General features: G+C 41.5%; 1 protein-coding gene across 10 annotated transcripts in view; it reads left to right on the forward strand.

Moving 5' to 3' along the window:
* Robo1 (roundabout guidance receptor 1) overlaps positions 1-12,013 on the forward strand; it is a 1,035,706-nt gene that overhangs the window by 1,005,650 nt on the left and 18,043 nt on the right. For all 10 annotated transcript variants that reach the window (XM_036203231.1, XM_036203233.1, XM_036203229.1 and 7 more), the window contains 2 exons: positions 7,379-7,785; positions 11,540-11,692. In XM_036203231.1, the coding sequence (XP_036059124.1) occupies positions 7,379-7,785; positions 11,540-11,692 (560 nt within the window). The remainder of the gene's footprint in view (positions 1-7,378; positions 7,786-11,539; positions 11,693-12,013) is intronic.

The following is a 12,013-nucleotide window of genomic DNA, read 5'->3' on the forward strand; positions in this document are numbered from 1 at the left end:
ATTTCTTTGTGTAGGGTTGAGGCCTCGTCAGCTTTCCCAGTCCATGGTAGAACATCTATTGGCGTCCTCCTTGTTCAGCTCCTATTCAGGCAGTCATGTTGGTGGGGCATGGGTGTTGCTTCTAGCTTTCCTAGCAATACAGTCTCATCGGAAAGGCCCTCATGCTTGGCTCCTACGGTCTTCCCACATCTTCCGCTGTGCTCCCTGAGCCTGAATTGAGGGCATGAGCAGCCTTTCTGACGCTCTCTACAAAGCTGTCTTCACCGTTGTCCTGCTAATCGGATTGCTTGTTGCTTTGGCATTTATATCTGTTCCTCTATTTGAATGAAAAGCCCTTTGAGAAGAGAACTCGTGAGTCTGAATTTCTCAGTGCTTTTTGTACTGTTTGGGAAATGCACTTAAATACACTTACACTCAATGACTGGAGAGCTATCATCTTCAGTCCATGAAGACATATAAACTTGATTTCCAGGAGCATCCCTAGACTGGACACTGGACATTGATAAAGTCAATGAAAACTCACTTTAAAACACTGAGAGCGCTTATTGCTTTTTGTAACAGACATGTTCTGTATGCTTATTATAGATGCTTTCAAAATAAAGGTCAACTTTGGGCAATATAGGACACAGAAAAGAGCCCATAATCTATGTAATCAGGTAACCATGTTAAGAGGTTCAATAAGGAAGGAAAGGGGAGAGGAAGTGATGTAATTATTTTATAATCTCAGTAAATAAAATAAATGAGATAGTTACACAAAAAAGAGCCTCAGAAGCCTTATCTCTGCATATTTTCGTGCTGTGTTCAGTACCATCATCCGCCAGTGTTCCTTCACAAGCTCCTGTTCCCACTGCAGTGTGTTTTCTACACTGATCGTCTTTAACCGTAGATATTTGTGTTGAATGTACCTTACGATTTATTTTGAGTGAGCGAGCGATGGTGGATCCTCATCTGGAGTTAAATCTTGAATGCGACCTCTTCTTTTCCCTTTGCCTGTTCAGAGGTGTGTCTGTCAAACAGATGTGATCTGTTTTGCGTCACCCTGCTACTTCATTGCTGATTCATTAGAGACAGTTATTTCTCTACAGATCGCGTTCTATGTCCAAGTGTACCCATCTATCCAAGGACTTGTTTTCCTGGAAGTTTTTACTACCTGTATGTATATCACTCTGGCATGTTACTTACAAGTGACACACAAGGCACCGGTCTCTCAGGCAGCAGCCTTCTCCCTTGACTACATTTGTGGTCGTGTCCCACTACATGGTCTTGTTGCGTGGAGTTGCATGGAGTTGCCCCTTGCTGGGTCAGAACCCCCTGCTATAGACTCCGCTGCGGCATTTTCTTACAGTGCAGACTGCTTAAAGTCCTTCAGTGCCTTCCCATCTCCCTTAATATAAAGACAGCACCCTTGGGGCGGCAGGCAGCACCCTTGGTGACCTTGGTCTTGAGCCACTTCATCCGTAACCACTGTCACTGCCTTTGATGTCATCACCATATTTCTTTCACTTCAGGAATGAACTCTAGTCTTGCTCACCCCACGATTTTTGCATGTTCTAAACCATCCTTCCAGACCACCAACGTGTCTCCTGTTATACCGGGATCTCAGGGAACCCCAAAAGACCACCACGGAGACCAAATCCCCGCATGTGCATGTAAAAGCAAAGAGCCTTTGTTTTCAAGCTCCCAGGCTCGGTCTGTCTATCCCACGCAGTGATGAGAGCAGAGAGCCCTGAGATCATGCAGGGTAGGGATTTTTATCATAGCAGAAGTTGGGGTGAGGGGATTTCCAGGGTTCAGGGCCCTGGTTGGCTGACTATTGTCTAGGGGTAACTGTAAAACAAAAACAGGTATGTGCTAGACTCTGGGACATCTGGCCACCTTATCTACTGGTTGGAATGTTTGGGATGTCAGATACTTCCCCATCTCCGGGTGGATCTCTGGGTGGGGTCAGCTTGTGGCTTTTCCTGGATCTGGGTGTTAACCTGCCAGTAAGCTTGTCACAGAAGCTGGGTCTGGGCCCCTAAGCCTGACATGGCAACAGTGTCATCAAGCTGTTTGGGGCCCCCTCCACATCTCCCAAATATCTATATATCTTTTAGATTCAAGAATGAATATCATCTCCTCTTTCCCCGTTACCTCAATATGGGTTGAGACCCTTGTGGGTCCTCTACAAACTCTGACCTGGTGCCTGCCTCTTTAAAGCAGAACCATTTCTGGGCATGTGCTTTATTGTGTCTTGCAAGCCTGTTTGAACTGCCATGTCTCCTTATTCACCAGAACTCATAATAGAATGCTGAGGTTCATTCTTCTGTTACTGTCTAACAAGCACTTCTGAGATTTGGTAACCTGGCACAGCCATTTTATAGGGTCTGTAAGTCCGGAATTCTGAAAAGATTCCTGTGGAATCTCCAGCTCCAGCTCGGCTGTTGGGCCTGGAAGCTCTCCTGTCAAGTGACTTGCTTCTCATCTCATACCCATGCTGTCTCAGGGTTCTGGGACTCCTCTCTATTGACACTTAACTTTAGCTTCCAGGTTCTCATCCCACAGACCAGGCTTCTCATAACAGAGTCTCAGGAAATCAGCGGGGTGGCAATTGCCTTCAGGTCAAGAAAGTTGTCAAACCAAGAAGGACCACATTCAGGACTGGGGCATATCCTTAACCTCTGCTATGTTGTGTTGTTCAATGAACTTATGTGGCCTGGCCAGAAACAATATGGAAATCTTTTTCTTTCTTTCTTTTTTTTTTTTTCCGAGACAGGGTTTCTCTCTGTAGCTTTGGAGCCTGTCCTGGACTAGCTCTGTAGATCAGGCTGGCCTCGAACTCACAGAGATCCACCTGCCTTTGCCTCCCGAGTGCTGGGATTACAGGCATGTGCCAACACCACCTGGCGAAATCTTTTTCTTGATGGGAGAGTAACCAACTCTCATTTTAGAAGTTCATTTGGAGTAGGAGGTATTGTTATGGACATACTGAAATATATATATATATGTATATATACACATATATATGTATATGCATATACATATATATGAATATTTAACTTATATTTGTTATATATAATTCTAAATCATTATATGTCTTAAAACATAAAGTGTTCCCTCTAATTTTGTTACTGGTAATATTCTCATTGATTTAAATATCTAGCATATTTATCATAATAGGTAAAGTAAATGTTAAAATACATACATTCATTGATTTTCTGACTACTGGTTAGGCCATATATATACTATGATATATATTAAGAAAAGTTTAGAAGTCAAAACATAACTTCATGCCATTTAGTAAGAATTTAAAGGCTCACATTGTTGAGCTGAGGAGATAGTTTAGTTGGACCTGAGTTTCACTTGAAGAATCCATGTAAAAACTAGACATGGCAGATTCTTCTTGTTATCCCACCCCTGTAGAGGCGAGACAAGCTTCCTGGCCAAGGAGTTTAGCCTGCTGTGATAAACTGCAGACCAGTGAGAGACTCTCAAAACCAAGGTGGATGAAGCCTGAGGAGCAATACCCAAGATTGTCACTTGGCTCCATACATGCACACACACACACACACACACACACACACACACACACACACAAAACAAAGAGAGAGACAAGACTTGAGTTATATTGTAATTTCTCCAATGAATTTCCAAGATATTCCATTTATGTCTAAAACTCAGAAGTTGCTTAATATAGTAGGAATCTCCATTTTTAGTCAATTACAATAAAAATAATGTGTTTAAACATTGTTCACATCTTTTGCTTCAAAGGTATCAGGTGATGTTGCCTTGCTATAGTTACTATTTAACAAAAATGTCCTGAACAATGAAAATAACATTCACATATGGGCTAGGAAATTTACCTGTATTATTAATATACACAGCTTGAATTTAGCAGTATTGAGAGGGAAAGAAATTCAAATAAAAAAGCAAAATTAAATGTCCTTTTTACAAATAGTCAAGAGATAGTTAATTACACAGAACATTTATGCTACGCTAGTGTTTGAAAAAAATCTCAGAGGTTTTTCCCTTTTGTGTCTTGGTTGGCAAGTGTCGTATGGTGAACTGTAGATACACCTGCTTTCATAAATTAATGGAAGCACTCCCCTTCCTCTTGAACATGTTTATGGAGGCATCATTTTTGCAGCAGCCTAGGCTGCTGTGAGTTGCTGGCATGTACTTTTACATTATTTCATGAGACATTGAAACCCCTGAGGGGAAGAATCGAGAGGGTTGAGGTTCATTTGTGACAAGCCCCATGTGAGTGCAGCATCCTGAAATAGCTTTTTGTTTTCCAATAGAATATATTACATATTTCAAACTGTACATGTTTATCACACATTCGCTGGGCTGGCCTTATTTACAGATGGTTTGAATAAATTTTTCTGCCTTTTCTCAGAATTTGCATGGTTTGTAGTTTAAAAAACCAGCCCCTGTTGAACATGAAGGTATTTTCTACTCTCCAGAATGTAAATTCTCCAAGCACAACAATATTGGCATTCTCTCACACTGGAGTTAGCAGTTCCACAGCAATTTATTGATGGTCAAAATAGTCCCCTTTGTGCTTAAAACCCTACGATGTCTTTTAAAAGAAACCAAAGTTGCCTGGTTCTTGTGGCTTTGCATGCTGACAAAGGCTGTAAATTAACTTTTAAGTACACAGTTTTATTACACTCCAAATGAAACAATGGTTTTCCTTCTATGTGTATAACACATTCCACATTGGAGCAATTATCCATATTAATCTTTTAAATAACTTCAGCTTTGGCACATTTTTCATATTTCTTCTAGTGCCACACACGCAGATAAATTAAACCCACCCAGAAATGAAAAGTAATCCACTATATTGTAGGACTGTGGATGTGTGATATGTGTGTATGTATATATGTTTGTATATATGTGTGTGTATGTGTAGATATGCAAATGTATAAAAACATACTTATTTTGTGTAATGTTATATTCTTATATACCTATAATTATTTTGTATAATTGTTAATTTTAATTTCTCAGTTTGTTTGTTTATAAATCCATTTGTAAAATGTCTGTCCTTCACCTATATAAAAAATGGGAGGTGGGGAGGGAGGGAGGCCATTACCATTCCTAGAAAGTGGTAGCCTTGGAAATATGATTTGGTTTCAATTCTGAGTCTACATATAAACACTGTAAGAATTTCGCAGCCTTTGAATTTCAGCATACTTTTGTGTAAATGATAACTTAAAAAAGCAAACCAGCAGGTTACAAGAATCAATTAACATTGTAAAATATGGCTAGCCAGTGTCTCAATGACTTGACTGTGGGGTTTCAAAAGACATTTCTTTTATAGTTTTCAATTTTAAGTAATAAAGTGAGTTTATGGGAAGTGTCTCCATTTATTGGGATCCCAGGCAGAAAATAGCTTACTTCAAAGAACGGCCAGAGCACACTATAAAAGGTGTGGTGTGGAACTTACTTTTCTCTCTCTCGAGGAGACAGCCACATCAGAACCTGATTGGTTTTGACCATAGGTAGATTTTGACCACCTGCTATGTAGCTCTGTCTGCTTACTGTTCATGTTCGTTTAAAAACCTTAATCGTGCATTCCCAGACTTCCTTTGTAGAGGGCTTTGGTGGCATGGAGTAGTGGCCCATCTGTACCACTCCTTTTCATCTTCTGTCCTCTTCCTGGGGGCAAGAAGAGAGGGCATCAGCAGCAAATGCAAGCTGGTCTCCTTGGGGGACAGCACTAGACACTCTTCCAACTCTTCTTACTAAGTATTGTCATGATGGAGAAGGAGACGCACTGCCACTAAGCCCCTTCAGCGGTGAGAACTTGGCTCTGAGACAGCATCTCTAGTCACCTGTCTCTTTAACCAAATCAGGCCACATCTTCACGTGGATTAGCACTCCTGCATCTTTTCTCCAGGCCGCCCACATTGTGGGGTTACCAGATGATACGCTAGATCCTAATGACGGCTGCGTTCTAACAGCAGTGCTCGGCTGTTCAGAGCGAATAGTCCTTTCTTCCAAAGAGTGGAGGACTTGCTGAGCTGCTGTCCTGGGTCACTCCACCTGACATTCTCCATTGCATTGTCTCTTTTACCTGGCTTGGAGAGGCATCAGTGAACAGGACTGCGTGTGTCTTCCTTTTTTGCAGGCACACTCCAAATGAAAAAAGTCATTCCCTTGCATTCGTCTTTGCTAGGAACGCCTTCTTTGCATGGTGTTGCTTTCCATTAGTGTCCAAATGATCTCCACCATCTCAGCCATCTTAAACTCACTGTGGATTATGGAATGACATACTTTTAAATGGAGTTCTTCTGGACAAATGGCTAGGGCCCATTATTTAGAACTCCAAGTATGGTATTCATATTGTGTTCTTCTTGTTTTGACTCCTAACAAATTCTGGGATATGAGAATAAATGGCATTAACCTTATTGAATAGCCAAGTGGATAGAGCCACACAAGCCTGCCCAGCTGAACACCACTGTTGACGGGTAGAAATACAGTTAGGCATGAACAGAAAGGTAATAGAACACTAAAAAGCAGTAGAGTTTAAAAAGAGTTCATAACCTTCAGTGGAACCCATAAGTGATTAAATCAGAGAAAATTGTTCTTGGATCTCATAGCTTTCCTTAATAGAATAAAGTCTAAAAGCAATTATGGCATATGCTGAATATGTATTTTTTAATCATATGAAATTTTGCTGAATGTTGTCAAGATGAATGACTCCATTTGCTCTGAATAGTAGGAGTTGTGATGAAGAAAAGAGAAGGGAAAAAAATGTGTGTAGAACAAACTGTTTCGAGATAAATGTCTGTTACCTCTAATAATAGTAAACAACTGGGAATATTAGAAAGTCTTTAGCACAAATACAATATGACCCCAAATAAAGATTATCCTCCCCTCATTTTTAAACGAACAGGATTAAATGAACAAACATGAGGAGATTTAGAGAACCGAATATCTTTTTGACTTGCATAAAACAGTAGACCGGATTTGACAGTTAGTGTTAGTTGTCAATGGACAGAAATTAGAAACACCTGGAACACCTGGGAGATAGGCCTGTGGGGGGGTGGGGGTGAGAGGAGGGCTCAGTAATCTTGATTGCACTAAATGGGGTGCAATGCCTCACCAACCCTGGACTATATAAGTAAAGAAAAGCAGCTGGGTGACAGCACCCATCCATTGCCGGCTGCTTCCTGCTTGTGGCCCAGCGTCGGCAGCTGCCTCCAGCCTTGACTTCTCTCTCATGACAGCCTGTAGCTTTGAACCGTGAGTTGGAATACACCCTCTCTCCTTTACATTGTTTTTGTCAGAGTTGCGGCTGGTCACCATCAGCTTCCCCTTCCGGGTTGATTATCCAGTGTCCCGTGTCTTGAGTGGCGAGCTGAGTTGTCCCTCTCTTTCCATCTTCCCACAGGCGGCAGCCCGTGAGTCCTCCGCCACCGCCAAGGCCAATCTCCCCGCCTCACACTTACGGCTACATTTCAGGACCGCTTGTCTCAGATATGGATACAGATGCTCCCGAAGAGGAGGAGGACGAGGCTGACATGGAAGTGGCCAAAATGCAAACCAGAAGGCTTTTGTTACGCGGGCTTGAGCAGACCCCAGCCTCCAGTGTTGGGGACCTTGAGAGCTCTGTCACTGGGTCCATGATCAATGGCTGGGGCTCAGCCTCAGAAGAGGACAACATTTCGAGCGGGCGCTCCAGTGTTAGTTCATCCGATGGCTCCTTTTTCACCGACGCTGATTTTGCCCAGGCCGTTGCTGCAGCTGCGGAGTATGCTGGCCTGAAAGTGGCTCGCCGCCAGATGCAGGTCGCTGCCGGTGAGTCCTCCACACCCGTCACCAAGGGGCGTGCCTGGGTTAAGAGGTCCTGAGTTCAATTCCCAGCAACCGCATGGTGGCTCACAGCCATCTGTAATGAGATCCGGTGCCCTCCTCTGGCATGCAAGGCAGAACACTGTCTATATAATTAACAAACAAATCTTTGAGAGAGAGAGAGAGAGAGAGAGAGAGAGAGAGGGAGAGAGAGAGAGAGAGAGAGAGAGAGAGAGAGAGAGAGAGAGAGATGCCTGTTTGTCACTAACAGTGTCCTCCCATCATGTGTCCTGTGAGAAAAAAATCCTCCAGTTTTTCTTTCTCTTTTTAGACTGCCTATAGAAAGCAAGGTTCAACAATACGGCTTGGTTTGATTATTTTCTAGTTGTTACTAAGACTTTCAAAATGATTTATTATTTCATAAACTCTATAAGCTGACTGATGAGAAACAGACTATGCTGTCGGTTATGATAACCATAGCAAGTGTATACATACGTTTACATATATTTCTGCATACACACACACACACACACACACACACACACACATACACACACGTTTTAGGCAATTGATAAAATTTCTCTAAGGTTTAAATACATTCGATAAAATGAACTCATGCTACTTTGCACTTTTTTGGGGGGGGGGGGTTCGAGACAGGGTTTCTCTGTGTAGCTTTGCACCTTTCCTGGAACTCACTCGGTAGCCCAGGCTGGCCTTGAACTCACAGAGATCCACCTGCCTCTGCCTCCCGAGTGCTGGGATTATAGGCGTGAGCCTCCAACGCCCGGCTTACTCCGCCCATATTATAAATGGATTTTATGCAGAAAGTCACTAAGACGAAATTCAATTCGATAATTATATTTAATTAGCACTTCTGTAAGAGAAAGAAGAAAAACAGCTGGTTGGAACACTCAACCCTTTGGGAAGTGGCTCCTTAACCTCATTGATTGGCCACGCTTACTTGTGATCACAGTTCCGCATGGAAGCTCCATCAGGGAGAAGTGTAATACTAGAGCTCCTGGTTAAACCAGTTATCTCCGCTCTTCACAGGAGGAAGGCAGGGCGGCCTGGCTCAGTGCCTGCTGGGTGCTTGTTTCTGTGGCTGCTCACACTGCAGGACAGATGAGGCTGAGAATCCCCCTAGGGCCAGCATCGGGTCTCACCTCCAAGGACCTGGTTCTTTTGACCCATGTCTGCCAGCCCTAGTGTATAAAGGTTCCATGGTCCCCAGAGCAGAAGTACCAGCCTGGGAACCTGCCCTGGTTATGAAAGTCTGTGGAAGGACATTGCAGATTGAAACTGTAACGCCTCTTTATGCCTCTCATCAGTGAAACTGGGAAGATGCTGAAATTGTGTATACATCTTTTTTGTTTTGTTTTGGTTTTCGAGACAGGGTTTCTCTGTGTCGTTTTGGTGCCTGTCCTGGCTCTCGCTCTGTAGACCAGGCTGGCCTTGAAATCACAGAGATCCACCTGGCTTTGCCTCCCGAGTGCTGGGATTGAAGGTGTGTGTCACCACCGCCCGGCAGGTGCATATATCTTAAAGCATAAGTGATTCATATTTGTAATCTAATAGTTGGAAATGCAAGTTAATATAAATGCATATTATTTTCCCTTTCCTCCATTCACTGCTATAGCCTAGTATAATGAATGTACTTATTTTTAAATCATTTTTACTTAATTCTTCTTCTCAACTCTTACTTAGAGCAGAAACAGAAAGAAAATAATTGAAATTGCAATAAATATCATATGGTCTTTGTGGAGAATATATATACATGTGTGTGTGTGTCTATGATGTGCATGGATGTGTTTGTGTGTGCGTGTCTATATTGTGCTTAGGTGTGTGTGTGTGTGTGTGTAATTGTTTCTGTATGTCTATATTTCTGGTAGTCAAGAAAATACAAATAGTTGAGATAAGCAATATGAAAAGAACATATTGCAGGAAAAGATCATCATAAGTCAATTATTGCTGCCTGTTGTCTTAATTTTCACAGTTTAGTAACGGTCACAATGGGAGCTTCCCTTGCTTTCTTGAGGTATTGCCCTGATCATTACTTTTTATCAGTATAGAATATATTCATAGATACTTCACTTAAACCGCAAGGCCATCTCTATACATTATTCATCGTGTGGAAAAAGATGTCTGATATTTATCAACACATTATCACAGCATATGTGTTTACTTCAGGCCTATGTTTTCTAAAATTCTTTTTCCCAGTCGCCACTCAATGTAGTAATATATGCAAACCTAATTAACTTTATTAATAAATAAATAAATAACATCTAATTCTATATATGTTTTACCTTAGTTTTTAATCTTCTGTAAAGAAATAAGTACATGAAATTCAACATTTCCAGCCACTATTTTCAGATTGCATTAATGGCACGTTTCAGCTCATTAAGTCAACGAAACATAGGAATAATGTTGAAAATTCATCTGTAAGCGACCTTATGCCTCAGGGTCTTTGAGCAGTAGATAGCCTTATACAATGGAATGAAGAATGGTTTCCATCTCCACTCTAATTCTCTATTTTCATGGATATGTAACTTTAATTGTAATAGTCTCCATCATAGCTAAAGAGAGTTGGGTTGAATATTTTATTGTATTGTAATTTAGTAGCACTTCTGGTTTCATTTGGCTCATAATTATAATGAACTAAACATGCCCTGGCCTCTGCCTATTATAATATTCTTTTCAAGAAATGGTGGTGCTTGTCATGTGACTTGAACTTAATATGAATGGATAACCCAATCACATTGCTTCTCACTTGGCTGCATTAATGTCCATTATTTAACGTGCCTCGGTTAGCACTTCTAAATGTGTTGATTTCAATGTATGTGGCTTCTCTTGTTTATAGCCAGAGGCCATGTCTGATGCCTGGGTCTGTCTGAAGTTTCTTGTGGTTCAGTAGGAAGCAGTGGATTTCTGGGTAGAATTACTAGAAGCCAAACTACTGTAGGTCAGCATAGCACTGGAAGGCTTCCATTGCCGTTCGAGATGAAACACACTGCCCCTGATATAGTATATCATCTTTATAAGGGCCAGGGACACTGATGACATTGAAATGAACCATGTCTGCTATGTAAATTAAGTTCGCAATATCACCGGGTAATGTTGTCTATCCAAAACTGACCATCACCCTCACACTGGAGTCTTGGAGAGGCCACTGAATAGTGAGGATGGACAAATATCTTAAAGCAGAAAAAAAACACTGAAGTACATTTGGGTAGACTACATATGTAAGCTAGATGAATGTCAGAGCACTTACAAAGAGAATACCCAAGAATGTTACTGAGTTATTGGGGTTCTGCCTTCAAAGAATGCCATAAACAGACTTAATTAAAATAAGTGTATAATTAATCCAGTGCATTTTTACATCCTGAATTTGTTAAGGAATCTGATTTTTTCCTGTTCAAAAAGTAACAAGCATTGAATATGTGGTGCAGGAAAAGAATAACACTCTTGTTTTAAGAACATTTTAGTGATGATAGTTGAAAAAATAATTGCAGTGTTTCCCTTATGTAAAGATGATCAGAAACTTTAGCAGAAGAATCCTGTGGTTATTACGAAAAGAAAAAGATTAACAATGCTTTCAGGCTGTTTCTTCCAAGTAGCATTAAATAGAGCGGGGAGCTCATAGTTTGGTGGCTGCTAAGTATGTTTTAAAATTAGGGATTGTTTCTAGCTTGAGTATTTGACTTTGGCTGTTTCTATGGTACTGGAATCCAGTGATGAGCCTGTCTCTGGCTTTTCTCCTCAGGCCGACGCCATTTCCACGCCTCTCAGTGCCCTAGGCCCACGAGCCCTGTGTCTACAGACAGTAACATGAGTACTGCTGTAATCCAGAAAACTAGACCCGCCAAGAAACAGAAACACCAGCCAGGACATCTTCGCAGAGAAGCCTACGCAGATGGTAAGTCCATTGAAACGGATGAAAACATCTCTGAGGCTCACCATTCCCCTGCTTCTCTGTGGCTAGTGGATGTATGTGTTCACTGACTTTAGAAACTACATTAACATCCATTAAGAGTAGTTTTATATTACTTACAGGAGTGAAATCCTTCCACAGCTTGTCAACTGTCTTTAGCCTTTGCAGTTTTCAAAATGGCTGGTTCGGAATTTACATAAACATTTTTTACAGTTTTTATTTCGGTTTCACACAATGGCCATGACTCTAGTTGATGTCATCACATAGGATTAACCTTTGCCAGGTCTGCTGACCAAAACTCTAGAA

The sequence above is a fragment of the Onychomys torridus genome, chromosome 12 (assembly GCF_903995425.1).
Source record: "Onychomys torridus chromosome 12, mOncTor1.1, whole genome shotgun sequence".
Taxonomy (NCBI): Eukaryota; Metazoa; Chordata; class Mammalia; order Rodentia; family Cricetidae; genus Onychomys; species Onychomys torridus.